The sequence below is a fragment of the Zonotrichia albicollis genome, chromosome 10 (assembly GCF_047830755.1).
Source record: "Zonotrichia albicollis isolate bZonAlb1 chromosome 10, bZonAlb1.hap1, whole genome shotgun sequence".
Lineage (NCBI taxonomy): Eukaryota > Metazoa > Chordata > Aves > Passeriformes > Passerellidae > Zonotrichia > Zonotrichia albicollis.
Genome location: NC_133828.1, coordinates 37738988 through 37763338, shown reverse-complemented (window position 1 = coordinate 37763338; position 24351 = coordinate 37738988). Strand labels below are relative to the sequence as shown.

The window sequence follows — 24351 nt, the reverse complement described above, 5'->3', positions numbered from 1 at the left end:
AATTCTCTCTCTGAAAGATTCAGGTGTCCTGTCACTGCTATCTCGCTGCGCGTCCTTTCTTTAGAAAAAAAGTATCCTAAATAGCACAGTTTCTATTTTAACACTTTGTTATGACCTAAAACTATATTTAACACACTACTTAAGAAAATACAGCATAACTTTCTAACACAACGCATACAATATTCATTTGAATATTTGCAAAAAGCCAATCATAGAATATGCATTTTTTCACAGTGGGAATAGGGAACAGCCGGGTTAGGGAGAAGATGGGAATAGGGAACAGCCAGGAATAGGGACAGACAGGATGCCTGCACTGTGCCACCCGCAGGTCCCCACAGGAGGGAGCCTGGGATGGGTCTCTTCCCAATACCTGCACATCCAGTTGTCCTAATTCCCTCCACACACTGCTCCAGGTGCTGGAGCGACATCTCCAGGCTTGGAGGCTGGCAGCGTGTGCAGTGACCCGAGCCCTCATTTAAACACATTAAATTAAATTCCTGGGCCTGGGAAGGTCGCAACCAAACGTTTTCCACATTTCCCATCAAAGTGACATCGGCTCTGCTGAGCTGGCACCTTTGTGACACCATTAGCGGCCTCTGCTTTGCCCCCTGGCAAGAAGCAATCAAGTTGCACGTCAAGGATTTATCCCTGGAATTTGCAAACAGCTTGAAAAACCCAGCCAAACAATCCACAAAGGATGTGTCCAGCTTTCCTTAACAGCTCTGGCCGCAGCCAGACTCGTTGGATGCTCCAAGCCCTGGCCTTGAGCCCTTCCAGCCACAGCTTCCCTGGCCAGCCTCAGCACAGCAGCTGGAGCTGGTTTTGGGGGAAGAACAAAAACTTTGGGTGGCATTAACTCAGGGAAAGGAAAAAAGTGAGAAAAAACAGGCTGGCTTTTCCTGAAGGGCCATCAGGCTCTGGAATGGTGATGCATGGACATGGTGTTTGCCAGGATTCCGTGTCCCCTTGACAATGGCCCACAGACACGGTGATCCCCACGTTCCTGGAGCATGGTGGCCCATGGATCATCCTGAGAAAAACCAAATCACAATAGCGTGTAGAATTGTGACGTAAAGATTGGGACTAGAAACAGCTGATAAATAAAAATTGGGAATAGAAACTGCTGAAAAAGCTTATGAGTGCCCCTATAAATACCTGTAACCTTCAACTATCAGTGTGCAGCTGGAGGGAAAACTTCCCCTGCTGTACCCAGCGCTGTATTGCTCATACTTTACCAAAATAATTAATAAATTGACTGCTGCTTGAATAATGACCTAGTCAAGCTTCTTATTCATAACAAGTTCTACAATAGTAACCTTTTGAAGTATAATTTTAGAATATTGCTTGTATCCAAACTATAGCTTTGGAATATATATAAAGGAAATATGCTTATCTCACGCCTTAATAAAGCAGAGAAAAACAGCTTGAGAAAGGAAGATGAACATCAAATCAAGGATTAATAGTTTCGACCAAGGGAAGGTGGACATCACTGTTATGGGATTTACAGTCCTTGTAATTAAAAGGTGGATACATGTGACCGTGTTCACAGGGGTTCTTGGATTGGGGAAGAGACGAGAATGTTGGCTCCATGTTTCAGAAGGCTCGATTTATTATTTTATGATATATATTACATTGAAACTATACTAAAAGAGTAGAAGAAAAGGTTTCATCAGAAGGCTAGCTAAGAATAGCAAGGAAAGAATGATAACAAAGCCAGCTGTGTCCAAGCCAGCTGACTGTAATTGGCCATTAATTACAAACAACCACATGAGACCAATCACAGATGCACCTGTTGCATTCCACAGCAGCAGCAGATAATCATTGTTTACTTTTTGTTCCTGAGGCCTCTCAGCTTCTCAGGAGGAAAAATCCTAAGGAAAGGATTTTCCATAAAAGTTGTCTGCGACAGACCCACATCTGGGGAGCTGGACTTCACCAGATAGGATTCGTCTTTCTTCTCTCCGAAACCGGACCACCACCATCTGTGGATGCTCCTTTTGGGATACATCCTGAGACAAATTAAATCACAACAGCGTATAGAACTGCGATGTAAAAATAAGGAATAGAAACTGCTGAGAAAGCTGATGAGCACCCCTATAAATAAATACCTGTAAACCTCAACTCTGGGTGTGCAGCTGGAGAGGGAAAACTTCCCCCGCTGTACCCAGCGCTGCATTGCTCACACTTAACCTTGGCTGCTTGAATAGTGCCATAAATAAGAAGTGTCAAGCTCCTCATTTATGACACTAGGCACCGCGCTCCGTGGGTTCGGTGTCCCCAAGGGCGTGGTGTCCCCAAGGGCGTGGTCGGGGCGTGGCCGGTGCCGGTGGCCGGAGCCCCGCCCCGGGCGCGGTGCCGCTGTCGCCGCTGTTCTTGCCGGTGTTGTCGGGGATGTACGCGGGCAGGAAGAGGAGAAAGCCGGTGCCCAAGAGGTGGGTGCGTGGGACGGGGCAGTGAGAGCCCGGCTGGGCTCTGGGAAGTGCCTTTGGGGGAAGCCAAAGGCAGCGGCAGCAGCAGCACGCTTGGATTGCCGGGTTTTAATCAGGGTTAATTGGAGCTAACGCGCTGCCGGCTCTGGCACGCTGGTGGGAGAGCAGAAATCCCGAAGATGCTCGTCCCCCGTAAGCTCGCCGCGGAGTTTGAGCCGCTCGGCGGTGATTTGCAGGCTGGGTTGTTTTTGGTGCCCGCCTAAATCAATCGTACAGCGATTAGTAATTACCAAAACACCTGGATTCTGTAATTATTAATTACCACGCTGCTCAGTAGCTGTTGCATAACATCCCCCTCGGTGTCGCCGGTGTTTCCTGCCTCCCTTATGCCTTCCCTAGCTCCCAAGTCCCACCAGCCTGTTTAAGCTCAGCTTTTCCAGGTGTGTAGGAGCTAAAGGTGGGTGTCTGTTTCTGGGAGGCTGTGGGGGAGGACACGGATGAGCTGAGTTTAAGCCCAGGATGAAGGAGGGAGCATCAATACTTTAAACCTGTGGTGAGGTGATCCTGAGCCTCTCTTGGGTATTTAATTGAGAGTCTTGTTGTGTAAACATGAAAGATGGTTGTTTTGCCACAAACCTGTCTTCTGGTCATCTCGGAGTGGTGATTCCAGCCCTCAGCACACCAGCCTGAGGGTTTGGGCTGGATTTGTGCATCTCAGGGTGCAGGAGAAGGTGTCTCTTTGGAGCAGAAGGGCCTTCATTCCCTGAGTTCTGCAAGGTCAGCCTTGGGAATGGGAAGAGATTCATTTTCTCCGTGCTGGGTCAGACCTTGGAGCGGGATCCTGCTGGGAGCGGCCAGGCAGAGCAGGGCTGGTGGCAGTGGGACGTGACAGGGAGGATGGGCTGAGGGGCTTCTCCTTCTTACTGACTTCAAAAAACTCTTCTTGAGAATTAATAGATCAGCTCAGGCAAGTCCCACTGTCAGGAGTAATCTCCCTTGGTACTTGCCAGCTTGCAGAAGGGATACACTTCCCCCGTTCAAGGAGCAGCTGGGGAAAAACAAACCAGTCCCATTTTCTCTTCTTTCTGTCTGTTTGGAGCTGGATTTGGATGGTGAGCGGCCAGAAGACTTTAAAGGATATCTGAGGAATCTCAGACAAATTTTGTGAAACCTAATTTAATTTTTCCCCTTCCTGGTGCATGACTGTGATTTCAAAAGTGTTTCAGCTTTGTAAACAGTGCCAGTGTGTTTTACCCAGCTTGTGTGGACCAGTTTGGAGCTGGGTTGTGCCAGCCTCCCTGCGAGAGGGGATATCCCTCCTGATGCAGCTCTTCCAACCCAGCAGGCTCCAGCTTTCCTGGGGAAATGCTGCAGTTTTCCATTCAGCCTTAAAAGACCCCTCAGTCTCTCCCTGAGCTGCAAATTCAACAGGCACTTCGGTGCATTTCATTTAATGCTCATTTCCTCTCGTGTCACACATGCGAGCAGCCCTGCCAGATGAGATTGGAGAGTGGTGGTAGAGGAGGGAGCTTAAATTGCTGCTAAACACTGGCAGGTCCTGTTATCCAAAGCTCCTTCCTGAAGAGAGGCTGCGAGTTTGTGGTTAGACAAATTACATCAAACCAAACGAGCTGCGTGTTAGGGGTTGCAGATCTGGGTTTGCCTTTGAGCTGTGAAATTCAGATTGGCGTTAAAAAATGAAGGACACAGGGTGAGATCCAGGACTTGTTAAAGTTATTAACTGAGCTCTTATTGCTGTGCTGGGGTTTTGGCTGGGGTGGGTGAAATAAGTGCAGCTCGCAGAGATGGGACCTCGTGTAGGCTTCAGGCTGCTCTCCTGGACACTGTTCCTCCTAAGTTTGGCATCAAATGCTGGTTTAATTTGGAAATGCCTATCTGAAAGGGACAGAAATCAGAATATTGGAAGAAAACAAAACTTTTTTTTTTTTTTTTTAAGAGAGGCTCTTTTCACAGTGCAGTGCCCTAAATCACCCTATGCGATATCCCTTTGTTTAAGTCCCAGAATCCCAGAATGGTTTGGGTTGGAAGAGACCTTAAAGCTCATCTCATTCTGCCCCATCCCTGGAAGTGTTCCAGGCCAGGTTGTACAGGGCTTGGAGCAGCCTGGGATAGTAGAAGGGGATGGAACAAGATGAGCTTTAAGGTCTCTTCCAACCCAAACCGTGCTGTGATTCTGTGATTTCTAAGAGGAGCAGTGTGTGTCTGTGTGTGTGTAAAAATCTTCATAATTTCACTGTTGTGGCTGCAGCAAAGCCAGTGCTGGGTTTGAAAAGAGCCTGCTGGACAATCCCAGTTTGATTATCCTCTCCTGTGCCTCTTGCAGCCCCAAAGCCCCCCCTGCCGAGGGTGTGAAGTCCAACCCCTCCAAGCGGCACCGGGAGCGGCTGAACCAGGAGCTGAGCAAGCTGACGGGGCTGCTGCCCTTCCCCGAGGATGTGCGCTCCAGGCTGGATAAACTCTCCATCCTCCGCCTGGCCGTGGGCTACCTGAGGGTGAAGAGCTACCTGAGGGGTGAGTGTCCGTGCTGGGAGGGGGGAAAGCCCCTGGGATCGATCCCCACTGCACAGCTTGTGTTCCACTGTGACGGCGTTCACAGGGGTCTCAGGATGAGGGGAGAGATGAGGATCTGACTCCATGTTTCAGAAGGCTTGAGTTATTATTTTATTATATATATTACATTAAAACTGTACTAAAAGAATAGAAGAAAGGATTTCATCAGAAGGCTAGCTAAGAATAGAAAACGAAGGAATGATAACAAAGGTTTGTGGCTTGACTCTCAGTCTGAGCCAGCTGTGCTGTGATTGGCCATTAATTAGAAACAACCACATTAGACCAGTCACAGATCCACCTGTTGCATTCCACAGCAGCAGTTAATCATTGTTTACATTTTGTTCCTGAGGCTTCTCAGCTTCTCAGAAGGAAAAATCCTAAGGAAAGGATTTTCCATAAAGGATGTCTGTGACATTCTACCCCAAGCTTTGAGATGGGAGGTTGTGTTTCCTGAGAGAAGTGTGATGGTGAGTTACAGGAGCAGGCCCTTGGATGTTGATACTGGCAGGAAAATGTCACCATGGATGGTGGGAGACACTTGGGGGCCTACTCTGCAAAGTTCCTCCATCTCATTAGCAGCCATTCTTTATGTCCAAAAATCCAGCCGGCCTTTATTTTATGTCCTTTATGTCCAAAACTCCTCCTGTGTCACACTCCCAGCACCCTGTGGGGAAGTAGAGAGAGGTGGGTAAAGCATTGTGTCTTGCTGAACTGCAACAATTCCCTCATCTGACTGGAATGGCAGTTTAAAATAAAATTCACTAAATAATTGAATGTTCATGATATAATACGTATTACATTTTCCCTTTTACTGTATTTCATATTCTGTATTTCCTTGTTTATTCCATATTTGGTATTCTTATATTTATTCCATATTCCTTCTCCCTCCCTCCTACCCTCTCTGTTATTCTTCAACCCTTTATTATTATTGCAGTTACAGTGTGTGTTTAATAAATTTTAACATTATATATGGTGCAGAGCCTGGGTGGGGGCAGTCACCACATTCCCAGGAGTCACCAGCACACGTGGATATGGACACGTCCCCTCTGCAGTGACTTGGGCCTGATGGAATGGGAGCTGGACACTGGGGAATGCAGAGCATATGGGGCAGGAAGGCAGCAGCAGCTTTTTATATTTAGAGGCTCCTATTGTGTCTTCTCCCCACGGCAGATTGGATAAACTTGGCTCCCTTGGTTTTTCCCTCGTGCCCACTCCTCTGGGCTCTCCCAGGGCCCTCTCCAGCTGGGATGCTGGGCTCCAGGAGGAGACTCCTGTGCCAAACTCTCCAGATGGGACCTGTGCCTCCAAGCAGGAGCTGGTTCCCAGTGGATGTGCTCAGCGTGTGCTTCCCAGCGAAGAGAGCAGCTCTGGAAAAGCCTTTGGCATTGCAGGGGCTCTGCAGCCCCATTCTGCCAGGCCAATTATTCCCATCTGGCCACTTGCCTGTGATTGCCATCTCCTTCCCCTTGCGCTGCCCTGAAGTTCATCTTGTGTGACTTCAGATCATGCCAGATACATCAGGCTTGGCCTGGGTCTCAAGTGTGCCTGGTGAAGACCCGTGCCAGCTGCAGGTCACAGCAGCCCCATGCTGCTGGTGTGTCCTGTTGGGAATTTTGGGGGGACGTGCTGGCACCCCTTGTGCTCTGCTTTCTGCCTCAGGTTTGCTGTCCTGTGCTTTGTGCTGGCTCTTCTGCAGCAGGCATCATCTGAGGAGCATCCCTATCCTCACCCGCAGTCCAAGCCTGGCCTTATCTCCAGGCAGGATAGAGATGGATGTTTTGATAGAGTGGTAATTGCCTTATCTCCAGGCAATTGAGAAACCAATTGCACAGTAGGCTCAGGGTGATGCCCTGAGGCTCCTTTTCCCCTTGTGCTGCATTTTCTCCAGCCCTAGAGTGGAGCTTCCATGTGTTGTCTGCATCTTGTCTGGCTGCTAACACCAGGAGAAATCTGAGAAGGGGCTTCCAGCCTTCTCCACCTTTTCTGGTATTTCTGAGGCATGGGTGCTGTGGAACAGACCTGTTTAATGGGGTGTAGGAGCCTGGGGCAGTGTTTAGGGTGGGACAGAGCAGAAGACAACTGTGATGGTGTTAAGGTTGAGGGAAGAGACAAGGATCTGACTCCATGTTTCAGAAGGCTTGAGTTATTATTTTATGATATATATTACATTAAAACTATACTAAAAGAATAGTTTAGTATATATTTAGTATATATTTAGCCTTCCTTAGAAGGCTAGCTAAGGATAGAATAGGAAAGGATGATCACAAAAGCTTCTGTCTCGGACAGAGTCTCCAAGCCAGCTGACTGTGATCGGCCATTAATTAGAAACAACCAACATGAGACCAATCACAGGTCCACCTGTTGCATTCCACAGCAGCAAACAATCAATGTTTACATTTTGTTCCTGAGGCTTCTCAGGAGGAAAAATCCTAAGGAAAGGATTTTCCATAAAAAGATGTCTGCGGCAGACAACCACAGTGGGTTTGGGTGCTGGTATCTGTGCCTGCTTCCACAGGGGATACAAGAAAAGGACTTGATAATCTGCATGGGATCCTGGTTTCCATTGCAGGGTGGTGACTCACTGCATTGTCCTTTGAGTCTGCTTTGCTTTTAAATATTCTCCTCTGTCTGTGCTTTAAGGAGAAACCAGACTAATTAGTAGTTTGCTGGAAATGCTAAGCCTCGGGGCTAGAGGGGGAAGCTCTGGGAGCTCCTTCCATGCTTCCAGGAACTGATTCAGGGTGTGTGTCGCAGACATCTTTCACGAAAAAACTTTTTTTTTAGGATTTTTCCTCCTGAGAAGCCTCAGGAACAAAATGTAAACAATGATTATCTGCTGCTGTGGAATGCAACAGGTGGATCTGTGATTGGTCTCATAAAGTTGTTTTTAATTAATGGCCAGTCACAGGTAGCTCAGACTCTCTGTCCAAGACACAAGCTTTTGTTATTATTCATTCTTTGTTATTCTATTCTTAGCTAGCTTTCTGATGGAACTTTTTCTTCTATTCTTTCAGTATAGTTTCAATGTAATATATATCAAAAAATAATAAATCAAGCCTTCTGAAACATGGAGTCAGATCCTCATCTCTCCCGCAATCCAAGAGCCCCTGTGAACGCCATCACAGGTGTGCACGCTGTAACTCCCCTGTGCCCCAGGGCAAACACTGCAGGTGATGCACAGCTCTCTCTTGGGATCTCAGCCTTCCCTGCACAAAACCAGGGGACTCAGGGCTTGGTCTGCCCGAGCTCTGCCCAGCCTGGGTAGCGGTGACAGCTCTGGTGCTATCGCTGCCTCTGCCTCAAAGGCACTTTAAAGGTTTTGTCACTCGTGTCAACAGTGGCTGGGCCTCACTGCCAGATTTGTGCTGAGCTCTGTCTGCAAACCAATTTGCAGTGGTTGCTACTTGGACCTGTGTGTGACAGCCTCCCAGACAGATCTGGAGCGACACTGCTGATGAGAGCAAGAGCCCAAGGAGAAAAGCTGGTGTCTCTGCTGCCGACTGCCACGATGCTCAGGCCCCTCTGTGCTGTGACTGGCTGCAAAGAGGGAGATCTCATAAAAGCCTGGATGGATTTTAGTGGCTTGCTAAAGCTCCAGCTAGCTGGAGAGTTGTGTGTCCTATGGTTCCTGTAGCAAAGGAAGCAGATGTTGGGATTGCAGATGTGGCTCTGCCAAGGGTGAGCGAGAAAATTGGGCTTAAAATGCTCTCTGAGGTGGAGAGGGTGTGATTAGGAAATGTGCTGCCATGTCTTCTTCCTAGGAGAAGAGAGGATCAGAGTCCCACACGGATTTGGGTTGGAAGGAAGTTCATCCCATTCTACCCCTTCCATGGGCAGGGACACCTCCCACCATCCCAGGGTGCTCCAATCCCTGTCCAGCCTGGCCTGAAACTCTTCCAGGGATGGAGCACCCACAGCTGCTTTGGTAATTTGTGCCTCACCACCCTCACAGGGGAGAATTCTTTCCCAGCATCCAACCTAACCCAGTCTCTTTCAGAATCCATGGAAAACCCTGTCCTGGTGTGAGACCACACTGGAGTCTGGCAAAGCTTGGGATATCTAAGAGCTCCTAGAAAATATTGAACAGTGGGCTGCCTCCCCATGCAGCTCACCTGGCTGGCGCTCAGGAGGCCTCACCAGGTCCTTTCCCCACTCTGGTGCTGGTCTCACCAGCTCCCTCCCCAGTGCTGTGCTGCAGGGCAGCTGGCAGCAGGTGTCCCTGGGTAATCTCGCTGCAATCAGCACTAAATTAGCTTTTTTTTATTCATCTCCTCGTTGTTTGTTGTTACCAGAGCTGGCTGTTGGGCCGGAGCTGCAGGGGTCTGAGGCAGTGAAAGGAGTCGAGCCCAAATCTGTCCCTGGGCAAGATCCTGCAGGAGTGTTTGGAATGAAGGTTTGCAGCAGCAGGTTGGACAGGCTGGTGTGGATTTGGGGATGCCAGCGCTCCCCAGGGCATTTCTGTGCTCCTCAGAAAATGCTGAGTGACTTTTCCACGGAGTTTCTAATCCGAGGGTTTGGCATTTGTCTGTCTCACTTGGATGGCATGAGTCTGCTCTGCTTGGCACCGTGCCTTTGTTCAGCAGCTGAGGAGGCAAAGGTTGGTGCTGATTTGACAGGGTTTGGGATTGGATCCAAGACAAAAATGGTTGTGTGTGGCTCGGTGTTGCTGGAGGAGCTCCTGGTTTTTGGATGCCAGGCACCTCTAGGGCCTGTTCAAAGAGAAGTGTTTGCCATGGGTGAAGCTTGTCAGTGTAACCCAGTCTGAGAGAGCAGATCTGGCTCTGGGGTTGTTACCAATAACCTTTTATTTTCAGCACCAAATCTATGCCAGAGGCAAGGGATGTGTTCTAGCCTCCATGGCTGCCTTGTCACATATTCCTTTGGGAATGTGATGGGCGAACGAGTGAAGAGATTAGATGACTCTGCTCCTTTTTGTTTGTCCTGATGGAAGTTTTTCCTCCTCTGGAAGGGCTTAGGAACCTCCTTGCAGAGGCAAGAAAGCCAACCCATAGAGGGGGTGTGTGACCATGTTCACAGGGGTCTTAGGATAAGGGAAGAGACGAGGATTTGACTCCATGTTTCAGAAGGCTTGAGTTATTATTTTACGATATATATTACATTAAAACTATACTAAAGGAATAGAAGAAAGGATTTCATCAGAAGGCTAGCTAAGAATAGAAAAAGAAAGAATGACAACAAAGGTTTGTGGCTTGGACTCTCTGTCTGAGCCAGCTGACTGCGATTGGCCATTAATTACGAACAATTAACATGGGCCAGTCAAAGATCTGCTTGTTGCATTCCACAGCAGCAGATAACCATTGTTTACACTCTATTCTTGAGGCCTCTCAGCTTCTCAGGAGGAAAAATCGTAAGGAAAGGATTTTTCACAAAAGATGTCTGTGACAGGGGTGCTCTTGGGGATGTATGGGGCCCATCCTGATTCATTGATGCTGGAAGCTCTGCTGATCCTGTCTGGCATCTTCCCTGGCTGAGTGAACACCTTGCAGTCCTTGGGGATCACACCAGCAGCAGGAAACCTGCAGTGCTCTGGGTGGTATTGGGGTTTGAAACAGAGCTGGATTTTTCCCTACTGTCTTAAAAATTACACACAGCCCCAGCACTTTGAATATGTAAGTGATGACCACACTGCCCCAGCAGATGCCTGGGACTTAGCTGGTAATGCAGATGGCTTTTGCCACAGTCTTTTTCATGGAATTATGGAATCACTGAGCTTGGAAAAGACCTCTGTGATCATCAAGTCCAACCATTAACCCAGCACTGCCAAGCCCACTACCGACCCATGTTCCTAAGCACCACATCCATGTGTTAATTCCCATTAACTGTCCAAGATGCACTGCAGGAGATTGGAAAAACTGGGCAAAAACAGCAAAAGGGAATTGTCCTTTTACCCAGTTACTTTTGTTGTTGTGGGTATATTATAGATTGGATACACGTTGGACCTGTTGCCTTTAATCCCATTAATTTGTGATCTCAGCTGCTTGGTGTGGGAGTCTGAACTGCTCCATTAGAAGGAGTGTGTTAAATGGGATGAATTAGCCAGCTTTTAATACAGCTTCTCACCTGCTTTGTGCTGCCTGGCAGCCCGTGGGGGTCTCTTCTCCTAGCCAGCCACTGTTTCCAGTCCATCTTAGCCCTTGGCCCCTTGCAGACCTGGCTGCAGCAGGCTGGGGGATCCATGGCTGTCACAGACATATTTTCATTAAAAATCCTTTCCTTAGGATTTTTTCCTTCTGAGAAGCTGAGAGGCCTCAGGAACAAATGTAAACACTGATTATCTGCTGCTGTGGAATGCAACAGGTGGATCTGTGATTGGTCTCATGTGGATGTTTGGAATTAATGGCCAATCACGGCACAGCTGGCTCTCTCTCTCTGTCCGAGCCACAAACCTTTGTTTTTTATTCTTTTCTATTCTTAGCTGGCCTTCTGATGAGAACTTTTTCTTCTATTCTTTTAGTGAAGTTTTAATGTAATATATATCATAAAATAATAAATCAAGCCTTCTGAAATACGGAGTCAACATTCTCGTCCCGTCCCTCATTTGAAAACCCCTGTGAACATGGTCACACATGGCTCCAGGTGGGATTCCAGAGGGTGTCATCTCCCCATCTTGTCTCAAGCAAGGGGCTGTTTCAGGAGTGACCCCCTCCCTCACGTGAGGTTTCCTGTGTTGTAAGTCAGCTGGGATATGGTTAAAATGTTGGGGTTTTCCCTTCCAAGTCAAAAAGTGTCGGGGGATACACTATGGGTGAATGAAGGTGGTATAGAATGCAATCTTATCCCCCGACGAGTTGTAGCTGGACCAATTACTAAAGATTAGGAGCAGGCCTGATGTTAACAGGTCACAGCTGTAGCAAGTAAGAACAGTGGTATAAAAGAGTGGATTGGTGGGATCTGGAGTCAGATGATGACTACTGCAAGGACCAGGAACAGTCAGTGCTGAGAGGAGCTGCATACAAGAAACATCGCGGAGTTACGAAACTCTGGTGGTATGGAACCCTTTCACCATAATGATAATAGAACTCTTGATATGTAAGACAACAAAAAAGTGACTGGGAATAGCCTCTGTACCCTTGGTGGTTGCATGGGCCTGGAGTCCTCTGCTTGGGATTGCTCCCAATCCCGATGGTTCTTGGCAGTTTGAGTGAGGATGAGTTCAGAGACCTGTTTGGAGGAGGAGAGCCGCAGGAACAGCAGGGCCCCCTGGCTGTGAGCACCAGCTGCTCCACACTACCAGCACTTTGGGGGCACACAACATCTCTTCGAGTTTCCTGCCCTCTCTCCATGCTCCAGACCTTCTCCCCAGGTCAGGTGTGTCCCATGGGAGACAGATTCTGGAGGATTTTTGAGCTCAGCTGTGCAGAAATGGACTGCTCTGTGCTTGAGAAAAGGGGAAGCGAGCACCTATGGTGGGAGATTTAAAGCCCCTTCCTGAGATCAGTGGGAGAGGTGAAGAAATTTTGCTGGAAAGCCCCAAATGGGTATTCCCTGCTGGATTCTGAAAGCCACAGCAGCTCTCCCCAGCTTTCCCTGCAGATGCTGCTGGTGTACACTGGGAGAGAGCTGGAGGCCAGATGCTCTCAGGATGTGCATGCTCTCAAAAAGTTCTGTGCCCTTTTGGAGCTTTATTTTGGGAGAACTTGTTTCTTTTTGAAATCCCCTGCCAGCCTGCCTCATTTCAATGCTTTAGAGAGGAGTGAGCCCTTCAAAAGAAATCAAATTTTAAATGAGAATCGATGTTTCATTTTGAAACTATTAGGCTCCATGAAGTGCAAATTGAAGCCACGTGGTCCAGATGGGATTTTTTCCCTTGGGGATCACATGGCAATCACACTTTTTGCTTGGTGTCTCCAAGCAAAGATTCTGTTGAATCTCATCTTGCCCAGAGGTCTCACATGCCCTGAGCAGGCAGGTCTGACAGCACAGGATGGAAAAGAGCAGAGGCTGTGGCTGATGGACAAGGTGGGGATGCTGCCTGAGCATCTCCAAGGAGTGCTGAAGGTCAGAGGGAGCAGGAAGTGTCCCAGCTCTGGCAGCCATGGAGATGAGGGCTGACTCTGCTCCAGAGCACCCTCTGCACTGCAGTTTGTGTCACCTTGTGCAAGACCTGCAGCTGGATACCCTCACCCTGCTGCATCCATGCCCTGCATGATGAAACCTCCATGGGTGGGTGCTTGTTGGCACTCAGGCTCCAGGAGTGAATACATCCCAGCAATGCTTTCATTTCAAATTAGTTTTGAATTCAAACGCGCCAATCCATTTTTTTTTTTTTTTTCTGCAGAGCAAAGTGTCCCAGATCAGCAGTTGCATGTGAAACTTCTTTAGATTCCGAATTGTTTTGGTTACCAGAGAAGAAACCAAACAAACATTTAAAGCATTTCAGTGTTGTAGTGAAAGTTTCTGCCATGGAGAAAACTAAATGTATGGATGGTTTGAGGTGCCTCCTCATATCCAGAATTCAGAGGATCTTTTCCCTTTGGATCCAGCACCATCTGACACCCAGGGCTGAGCTGGGCAGGCAGTGCTCTCTGTTGGGATGTGAATTACATAGGGTATCAGACCTCAGGGAGCTGCACGAGCTGCTGGTGGTGGCAGGGGTGGGGTGGTTCCTACACAGGAGCAGGAGCTGCTTTGAGCCTTTCTGTGATTTTCTCTCTTTTTTTTTTTTTTTTTTTTTTTTTTTTGGTGTGTGAGCTGGTGCAAAAACATGCCTTGAAAATCATCCTTTTGCTGGTTTGAGGTTTTTTTTTCAGTGATAATCAGCAGATAAAGGATCGTGCTGGAGATGTCCCTGGGAGCCTTTGTGCTCATTCCTGTTCCCTGAAGAGCTGGTTCTGTGGGAGTCCTGTGGTGCTCCAGGTCCCACAAACAGGGCAGCAGGATGGCTGCACCCAGGGGTGTTACCTTGAAGGCATCCAGTGCTGAAGCATGAGGCAGCTCCTGAATTGTCACAGCTCAGGACATCCCTCTGGCTGTCCTGAGCAGCCAAGACTCCTGCCAGGGGTCTCAGAGCCCAAAATGCTTGTGGTTTTGATTATGACTTGTGGAGCAAATTACTAACTTTGTATGAAGATCAGCAAGCCACAACAGTTTAAGTAGAATGTTAGTGAAGTTATCACGGAGTGGAAAAGTAGATTTTAGGGTTTCAGGTATGGGAGTTCAAGAAGCAAGATGGAGGGATCTGGGTGTGTCCAGCCTTTCTCCTTCTTCTTCTTGGCCTCCATCTTCTGCTGTGATGTTAGAGTTTGGTTTAGAGTAGAAGCAAGGAGTTGCTGCCATGAGCTCCCCAGGCTGATTCAGTGTCAGGATCTCTCACTGCTCACAGTGACCTTGAGAAAAGTTGGAAAGTCTCTTTTCCCAGCCTGGCACTTGAAGGAGGAGTCAGGGCTCTTCGTTTCTCGGTCTCAAGGTTGTTTATTGTATCTTATCTATAAAAAATTTTCTTCTCCCCTGCCGAGGTCCACTCAGCAAGACAGTCTGATGCACTCTGCCTGCCCCAGGGCGGTGTTATCTTTTTATACTAAAAACAACTACACGTACAATATTTACAATTACTTTCCAATGCCTATCACCTATGTTAGATAGTGAGCTTCTACTCTAAACCAATCTAAAAGTGCCAACATCACAGCAGAAGATGAAGGCCAAGAAGAAGAAGGAGAAAGTCTGGACACGCTCAGTTCCCTCCATCTTGCCTCCTGAACCCCCATACCAAAAACCCTAAAATCTACTTTTCCACGCCATGATAACTTCACTAAGATTCTACCTAAACTGTCGTGGCTTGCTGATCTTCATACAAGGTTGGTAATTTGCTCCACGGGTCATAATCAAAACCACAGGAATTTTGGGCTTTGTGCCAGGGTCTCTGAGACCCCTGGCAGGAGTCTGGGTTGCTCAGGACAGCCAGAGATGTTCTGGCTCTTGACATTCTCCAGCCTGGGCAGCCCAGAAGCTGGGCATGGCTCTGTGAGTGGGCTCTGTGCCAGTTCCCAGTGATGGTCACTCCTTCCACCCAGCAGCTGTATGAGCAGCCCTGGGGTGGGGAGGAGGAGCAGGAAGCTCCTGGCTTGCCTCTTCTGTCGCAGACATATTTCATGAAAAATCCTCTTTAGGATTTTTTCCTCCTGAGAAGCCTCAGGAACAAAATGTAAACAATGGTTATCTGCTGCTGTGGAATGCAACAGGTGCATCTTTGATTGGCCCATGTTGGTTATTTCTAATTAATGGCCAATCACAGCCCAGCTGGCTCAGACAGAGTCCAAGCCACAAGCTTTTGTTATCATTCCTTTCTATTCTATTCTTATCTGCCTTCTGATGAAATCCTTTCTTCTATTTTTTTAGCATAGTTTTAATGTAATATATATCATAAAATAATAAATCAAGCCTTCTGAAACATGGAGTCAGACCCTCATCTCTTCCTGTCATCCTCAGACCGCTGTGAACACGGTCACACCCATTCCACACTGATTTCTTGCCTTCTCACTTGCAGCCACAGCTTCAAACGTTGGCAACTGCGTGGATCAGCCCAGACCTCCAGGAGGGGACAGATGGACAGAGCTGCAGGGTGACAGGGAGCTGTTCCCTGAGGGAGAGCTGCTGCTCCAGGTATGGCTTGGTCATTTGGGGTCTGCCCAAACTGCTCTGGAGCTTTTTGTGGAGTGGGAAGAGACCCTGCCTTGCCCAGAGCTGCTTCACTGTGATTCCTGCAGGCACTGAGTTCCTGGGGATAGAGATCAGTGGCACTGCCTGGCTGGGATGGGTCCAGATCCCCATTCCCAATGTTTCCTCTCATCCCACTGCAATTTGCTGCCCCTTTGATTGTGTTACATCTCATGGACACGGGCTCCATCCCAGCCAGGAGGTTCCAGGGATGTCATGTGGTGGTGTGAGGATGGATCCCTGAGTAGTTCCCAAGGTGCTGGGTTGGTTCATTATCTTTAGCAAAGGGCAAGAGGAGAATGTTGAGAGTGTGGGACAAAACATCCCCCAGGAACTCCTTGCCCTACCTGGGGCATTGTGTGAGCTCTGTAGGGATGAGTCTGGCCAAGACCTTCAATCATTCCATGCTCTTGCCATCTCCTGTGCCTGGGCTCTCGCAGAATCCCAGAATGGTTTGGGTGGGAAGGGACCTCAAAGCTCATCTTGTGATGAGCTGCCATGGGCAGGGACACCTTCCACCATCCCAGGCTGCTCCAAGCCCCATCCAGCCTGGCCTTGGGCACTTCCAGGGATCTAGGGGCAGCCACAGCTGCTCTGGACACCCTGTGCCACCCTCAACTCTCCTGTAGGCTTTCTGGGCCTTCAGTCCTCTTCTCCCACCTCTCCAAACACTGGCAGATGGATGCTTGGCTCTCTTTAAGCCTGGCTTTGGTCGCTTCAGCCCTGCTCCTGCAGGACCCTGCCTTCCAGGCAGCAGGCAGTGTGAGCAGACCCCCAGCAGGAGCCTCCATGTGGGGTTTTGGCGAGGCAGTGACTCCTGGGAGCTCGGTGTGACTTCTGGCAGTGAATCCTGCACCACACGAGGTCCCCCAGGGTCCCAGCTGTGTGTGAGTGTGATGGTCACAGAGGAACAGCTGGATACCAGCAGGGAGCGCGTGGCTGCCCCAGCCTGGAGCTGCTCCTGAGCACTCCCCAGGGCTTTGGGTTTGGACCATTTGATGGCAATTTGTTGAGCCATCAACATCAGAGCATTGGCAGGCTGGGGTGATTGAAGGCATCTGGAGAGCTTATGAGATGTTACTGTGACAGAAATCCCCCTGCTGAGCTGTCTGGTGGCTGTTTTTTCCTCCCCACGAAGATGATTTTAAGCATATATTGTGATTTGCAGAAATCTCTGGCTTGGGGTCCTTCAGGGAGCTGTAGCACACAAAGGGAAGGGACTAGTCCCTCAGCAAGCTGGATCTGTATGCTAGGTTTCCATTTAGGGTGTTCTTTCCCTAATTTCTCTCCTTCCATTCACTAATAAATTAAACATATCACAGTCAAGAACAGGAGGTATGAGTTACTATCTAGTGCAGTGCTTTGCTTTTGAGGGAAATCAGCCTGAAATGGTCACCAGAATCATAGAATATCCAGAGCTGGAAGGGACCCACGAGGATGATCATGTCCAAAGCACAGCCCTAGGAGAGTGTAGCTATTCCCAGATGGAAAGGAGGACTCCAGATCCTCCACGGAACCTCTCCTTAGCTGGTCCCTCCTGATGCAGGAGCTGCCCTGCAGTGACAGGGGGTTCCATGGGGGGTTTGGAGAAAGTGGTCAGTCCAGCTTGGATCATTGCTTGTGCTGAGAACAAGAAACTCCACTGAACTGGACCTTGCATGGCTACCAAGTGCTGTCTCTCTTTGTGGGATTCCTTGTTGGGGAAGAAGGATGCTGAAGGAACATCCAACAAGCTGGGAGGATTTCATGGTTCAGCAGCTGGATGGAAGCTGGGCAGAGTAAGTTTGGACTGAACTTTTGCTTTCAGGCACTCAATGGATTTGTCATTGCCGTGACTGAGGACGGATACATCTTCTACATCTCCCCCACCGTGCAGGACTACCTGGGCTTCCACCAGGTGAGCACCTTGTTCTCCTGGCTGGAAACAGATGGATGCAGTCCTGGTGTGGGAAGGAGGTGCAGATGGAGAGCAAAGCTTCCCAAAGGCCGCCAGCTCCTGTGGCAGGGGAAGGAGCTGTAGTTTGCCTGTTCTTCACACTCAATCCTGCACTTTTAGTACTCAGGAAGGGAAACCTTCTGCCCTGTCCTCCTCCTGACACGTCTGCCAGGCTGTCCAGGAGCAGACGCTGTTTTGTTTTGTCATTCCAGTCGGATCTCATCTACCAGAGCGTGTACGAGCTGATCCATGCGGACGACAGGGCCGCCTTCCGCCGCCAGCTGCACGGGCCCCCGGTGCATGCTGCTGACAGTGAGTGCCAGGCTGATCCTGCAGCAGGATCACTCGAGCACCTCTGATCCAGGAGCTCAGGCTGTGCAGCACAACTTGGAAAACTTCCTGTTGCCTTTTCTTTTCCAGCTTTTCCCCATGAGCAGCCGCTGCTTGCCGGCTCGCAGCGCCTCCGTGCTGAGAAGCAATCCTTTGTGGAGAGGAGCTTCACCTGCCGCTTCCGCTGCCTGCTGGATAACTCCTCGGGATTCCTGGTAATGCTGGGACACCCCTCTGCTCCTCCTGTGCCCGCAGAGCCTCTTGTGTCCTATAGGGATGAGAGCACAGCCAGTTCCCACCACCCTGTTTGCTTCACACCCATGTTTTCTAATCCATGTAAGGCCTTGAATTTCCGTGGGCGCCTGAAGTTCCTTCTTGGGCAGCAAAAGTCAGCAGCAGACAAGTCCCCAGTTGCTCTCTTTGCCATTGCCACACTCCTCCAGCCTCTCTCCATCCTGGAGCTCCGGACCAAAACGCTGTTCTTTCAGACAAAGCACAAGCTGGACTTCACTCCCATGGCCTGTGATTCCCGGTAAGGCATCTCACACTTTCCCTGTGGCAAAATCCTGGTGCTGGACAGAAAACTAGACCTGGTGGGGATGAGGAACACCTGACCCAGCTGCCATGGCCTGATGTATTTGTCCCTCTACTGCAGGCCCCCAGTAACACGGGGGGAGCAGGTTAACTGGGCACCAGCACTTCTTGTCTGCTGTGGTTTGGGTGCTTTATGGAACAGGGGATGCAGCTCAGCCCAGGGTGGAGCATTGCCCCACCAAAAGTGGGGTCTGGCCAGTGGGGTGCAGCTGTGGGGGATGCATCCCTGGTGTCGCTACATTGCTGTGCTGTCTCCAGGGGGAAGGTTGTCCTGGGATACACGGAGGTGGAGCTGTGCAGGAGGGGGTCCGGATACCAGTTTGTGCACGCGGCGGACATGATGCACTGCGCAGAGCACCACGTGAGAAGTGAGTGCTGGGGGGGTGTTTGTGGGGTGCCTCAAGGCTCTGGCCTGGGTGTATAATTGCTCCTTGGTGCTGTCTGTCCTGGGGCTGGAGCAGCTGTGACAAAGGCTCTTCCTCCTGGATGAGCTCAGGGAGTTGGCAGAGAGACAGCATGCTGCATCTCCTGCCCCTGTAGCACGGCCATGAGGCAATACCCAACCTCGTGGCATCTTGCACGTGTCATTTGTCTGCCCCCATGGAGGATCTGTGTCTGTGGCACTTCTTCTGTGTCCCTGCCCCAGTGATGAAGACGGGCGAGAGCGGGCTGACGGTGTTCCGGCTGCTGACCAAGAGGGGCAGCTGGGTGTGGGTGCAGGCCAACGCACGGCTGGTCTACAAAGGGGACAGGCCCGACTGCATCATCGCCCGCCAGCGAGCCCTGTCGTGAGTATTGCTGTTCCCCTTCAGCTGCTCTGGGGCTGGGGGGCTGCCTGAGGCATGAAGAGGCCGTGGAGGTGGAGGGAAGGGGAGGTGAGGTTGGCACTTTGCAGCATTTGTCCTCCTGAGCGATGCAGACCTCTCTGTGGGCTCCCCAGAGCCCTCTTGTAGCCAGCCCAATCCAGCCCCCTTTTCCTCTAGACAAGCCAGGGCAGGGCTGTGAGTTCTCCACCCCCTTGCTGTTAGAAGGGTGGTTTTGCCTGGCCTGGAGGAGCTGCTCATGCTGTTTTTCCATCCCTTTTTGCCTCCACGCCGAAGGAATGAAGAAGGCGAGGAACATCTCCACAAGAGAAACCTGCAGCTGCCTTTCAGCTTTGCCACGGGGGAAGCAGTCTTGTATGGGAATGCCCTTCCTGGGTTCTTGGACTTGTTCCAAGCCAAGGAGGAGCTGCAGGTGCAAGCAAACTCCAACTCAGAGCAGCGCTTGGTAGACCCCAACTCTCTCCTTGGGGCCATGATGAAGCAGGATGCATCCATATACAATTCCCACATGGATAACGTGCCTCAGTTCTCCTTGCCAGGTTTCATCCCTGAGCCTGATGGGCTGACCCAGAATGAGGACACCAGCAGTGCCAAGGAGGAGAGCAACTCCCTCCTGGTGGTCATTGAAACCCTCTTTGAGAAGAGTGAGGTGGATGGAAATGCCTGCCAGAGCCTGAACGTGGGCAGCACGGAGCTGCAGCAGTGGGAGGAGGCTGTGCTCAGCCTGGGGGCACAGGAGGAGCCACCAGCTCAGGGGCTTGGCACCAAGGTGCCATCCTGTGTGGGGCAGGTGCTCCTCAGGGAGGGTGCTGGAAAGAGCCTGGAGTTCCAATGCTGCCATGAGGAAAGCAGTGCTGTGGCTCACTTCCAGCGCTGCTGGGCAGCTGGCTCAGCATTCCCAGCAGAGCCCCAGGCAGCGGGCACATGGGGAGGCCAGGGGGCTCTGAGCTCCATGGGCTCTGCTCCCTCTGAGGGCAGCTTTGCCCAGCCAGAGCAGCAGGTCCTGTTCAACCCAGCCAGGCTGGTGGCAGGGACTGCGCTGGGTGTCCCCATGTCCAGCAGCAAATCCTCTGCAGCACTTCAACTGGCAGACCAAGCCCTTCAGGCAGAAGCCACCCTCTCTGCTCCTCTAGATAACACTCTTCCTGCTGCTCAGAGCCAGCCTGGGTGCCAGCTGGTGGGCTCAAACACCTTGGGGACTCTGTGCCACAGTGTCCCTCTCCAGGCAAACCCAGCCAGTTGCCCATCAGAGGCTTCACTGGCCGTAGCTCCAAAACAGCTGGAAGCTGCAGGAGCATACCTGGAGTCCCAGACTCTGCCAGGTGGCAGCCCTGAGAATCCCCCAGGGGCTGGGCTGTGGCTGCCAATCCCCTCCCAGTCTTTTCCTTGCCCTGCCCAGGGCTTGCATGAGTCCCTGTTCGCTGGGGATGGGAAGCTCTGTGATGTGGAGGTTGCTCTCCCTGCCCCCTTAGGAGCCAGGCAGCTGCCAGGGCATGGTGGCTTCCCCAAACAGCCCCTGGCAGGCCATGCAGAGCCCAGCTTTTCCTGGGAAGGGGAGCAGGCAGTGCCCCGAGAGGAGAAGTGGTTCTCACAGCCATGGCTCCTGCAGGCTGGGGCAGCTCCAGTGCACCACAGCGGGCTCCAGCCGGGCTCCAGCACAGATCCCAGTGCCCACCAAATGGACTGCGTCGTGCTGTCCGAGTGCCAGTATGGAAACAGCCTTTTCAGGCATGACAGCACCTTCCTGAGGGATGCTGCTCAAACACCCCTTCCCCAGCAGCCAGGTGCTTTGCCTTGCCCTGCTGAGACCCGCCCTGGAGCACCCTGCTCCTCACCAGGCTCAGTTCCAAGGTGCTCAGCAGCTCTCCCTGTGAAGGTGGGTGCAGGAGCCCCCCCGTGCTCTGGGCAGGGCCCTGGCTGCCCATCAGTTCCCCTCTCAGCTGGGCAGCCCCTCTGTGCCTGTGAGATCCAGCTCAAGGTGAGGTGTGAGGGCTGCAGGACCTGAGGAGGGAGCAAGGGGTCTGCCAGGGGTGCAGCCACGCCATCCTTTGTGGGCAGCCTGGTTTGGAGCTCACTGTGAACCGGGAGCCCTGTCTTGGAAAGCCACCAGCAGCTGTGAGCTCTTCTTGTACCTGCCTGTGGTGCCTCTGGTATCTCAGGATTTTGTCTTCCAGTGCTGTCAGGCAGTCTAAGATTGAGTGGTTTGTTCCATGAGGAGTCTTTCAGGGAGATGCTGCTGTGCCAGGGGCAGCCTCTTGCGGATGGAGCTGCTGCCTCACAGGCAGGTAGCACTGAACTGCTGTTTCACAACAAAACAGCGTGGTCTCCTCATCTCCTGTGTTGGACCACCCTTGACATGCTGCTGTTTAGTCCCCTGCATCATCTGTGCCAGCCTGAGCCTCTTTTCCTCCTGTGCTCTCCATCTCCTCCAGAGACCCTTCCGAATCCTTTGGAAAAGATGTTACCAAGCACTTCAAGAAGCTCAGCAGCACTGAAGGGTCTTGGTGGGAGGTGGAGTTGGTGGGAGTGGAGGCAGCTTGGGGATTTGGGCTCTCCAGCAGGGAATTTGGGGGAGGTGGGTACCAGGCCATTGTAACCTCTCTGGGATGCAGGGTGGGGAAGGTCCAGCCAAGCTCCGCTTGGATTTATCACTGGCTTGTCCTTGTCATCCTCTTCTCTGCTTCACGGTGCTGTGGGACAGAGAAGGGTGGGGGTTCCCCCTGTGGTTTTGTCAAAGCAGTGAGAAGGAAAGGCAGGAAGGGATGCAGTGACCACTGGCTGCCTCTCCACTTCAGACCCACTTGATGCCCCTCAAACCATTTTTTCTGCAGCCCAGAACAACCACTTTGTTGAACTCTCTTCCTTTTCTATGTATATAACCTAAAATGTGAATGAATTGTTTTTTTCCCCACCATGAGTGCAAAGTCTTGCAGATCCATCAGGGAAACCCACAAAAAAAAAAAGCAATGACTGGGGAGGGTGGGGATGATTTGAGACCACAATGACTTGCAGCATTGGGTCAGAGAGACCAGAGTGCTGGGGGACATTCACACCTTCCCCTCATGCACCCTGAATATCACATCTGCCTGGCACACCAGTGTTAAGCATTTAGGGATCAAATTAAATCAGGCAATTAGCGCAGGGCCAGCAGCAAGCCCACATGTCCTGGTGTAGAGTGGCCTCATCTCCCTGGGTCTCTTCCTTCATGCCCAGCTTTGCCTCTGTTCATGGGGCCTGGGAAAGGTCAAGTTCCTCGCTGCAGGCTGGGAGCAGAGCAATGCTGAAACGTGCTGGACCACTCTGAGGTGGCTTCAAGGAGCACCTTGGCCGGGCAAGGAGTTGACTGGCTATGACCCAGATCCAAAAAGCAGCAGGATGGACTCTGCTCACCAGCCTCTGTTGTTCTGGCACTGGGGAGATGGTTTTGGGGGCATTCCAGAGGCTCCCAATGATGCCAGCAATGGGCCTTGGGGTGGGGCACTGCTGCTTGGGGCCGTGACAGTCTCCCCCTGTGCTCTGATCTCTCTGTACCTCGTGGCTGTACAGATAAAGTCTGTTCTGGTGGCAGCGTCTCATTTTCTGCTCTGTGATTTCTTTGTGCTGCTGGTGGCAGCTGGAAGGTGCTGAGGAGAAAAGAGCTGTCTGTAGCCTGTGTTTGGTGATGGATTAAAGGGTGATTTGCTTCGTGCTGATGTTTGTTTTGACCTGAAACTGTGAGAAATGACTGCTCACTTTGAAAATTTAAAAAGGTTTATTAAACCTTGACAAAAATACAGCAAAGGACTACATAAGGGAAAATTTGCAGTGCTGGGAACTGCCCTTCGTCCATACCATGTGGCCGGTTCATCTTCAAGATGGGTGCTGAATCTTTTATACCCCTGAGGGTTGCATCAGCCAGCCCTGGCCCCACCCAAAGTCTGTCAGTCAGCTCTTCTTTGCCATTTATCAGTGCAGACTGCTTTATAACTGGATTGGGGGTCAGGTGTTGTCATGCTGCACCCCCTAAGCACCAAGCTTTTCCATTCCCCACTGCCCCATGCAAGGGACACATGTGCAGCCTTCTTTGTACCTGTCCCAGACAGCCCAGGCTGTCTGATGGCAACAATACAGGGGGGAATGGGAACTGTGGGGAGAACAGAGGGCATCTAAACCACAATAACATAGTTACACATCACTAAAGCCTTTCTGAATATTCACACAATAGTTATCCCTTTACTGCGAGAGCCAATCATCTCATGATCCATCTATAGCAAAACCATGTCTCTCCATTTCTTCCTTGACTGAGCAAGTGCTGGGAAAAGACCAAGCACACACCGGGTGCTGGGTGTGTGACACTCTCGTTGTCACTGTCCCCAGCTACTGAGGGCATGCATGGTAGCAGAGGTGTGACAGTGTCCCCCCTTTGCACTCCCAAACTGCCCTGTGGGGTTGTGGGACTCACAGGCAGGGTTACTCTCGGCATTGACACACGTGGTTTTAAATATCCGACTATGAAAAATTATTAGAGAGATGCCTCTGCCCAAAATAAGGTGTAAACGACACCATATATGAATGCCAATAGCATGGATTTTTATTTAACAGCAAACATGAGGGCGGGGAGAGAGAGGGAAAAGATTATAGGGTGGAGAGAAAGTGACTGCAGACTACACACATCGAGTGGTGAAGGGAAGGAGTCCAACACACATCACATCCATGGGGTTTATAATCTGCCGAGGCCAGGTGGGAACATCTCCCTGGGGCGGGGAGTTTCACACTGGATAATACTGTGGATCACGGGACACCTGGGGACTCTTTACACCTTCTGAGATGTTGCAGCTGTCTATAAGTGAGAGTAGTTAAATTAATTATGGCCCATCAGTCGGGATGGGCACTTTCAGCTTGTGTGTGAGTGTCCCCGGACTTAGGAACAGGAGTTCTCACAGCTGAGCCATGACGTGAGGGAGAATATTTGGCATGATAAAGCCTTACTGCACATCGGAGGATTTGCCTCTTA

General features: G+C 50.7%; 1 protein-coding gene across 1 annotated transcript; it reads left to right on the top strand.

Moving 5' to 3' along the window:
* The first annotated feature begins 2279 nt into the window (after positions 1-2279).
* On the top strand, positions 2280-21300 carry LOC102063272 (uncharacterized). Its single transcript, XM_026798658.2, is given in 11 exon segments — positions 2280-2432; positions 4774-4961; positions 15505-15620; positions 17482-17571; positions 17823-17922; positions 18031-18155; positions 18282-18472; positions 18793-18902; positions 19181-19322; positions 19635-21115; positions 21118-21300. Coding segments are annotated over 11 exon segments (2631 nt in total). The 5' UTR covers positions 2280-2391; the 3' UTR covers positions 21165-21300.
* Positions 21301-24351: the final 3051 nt, after the last annotated feature.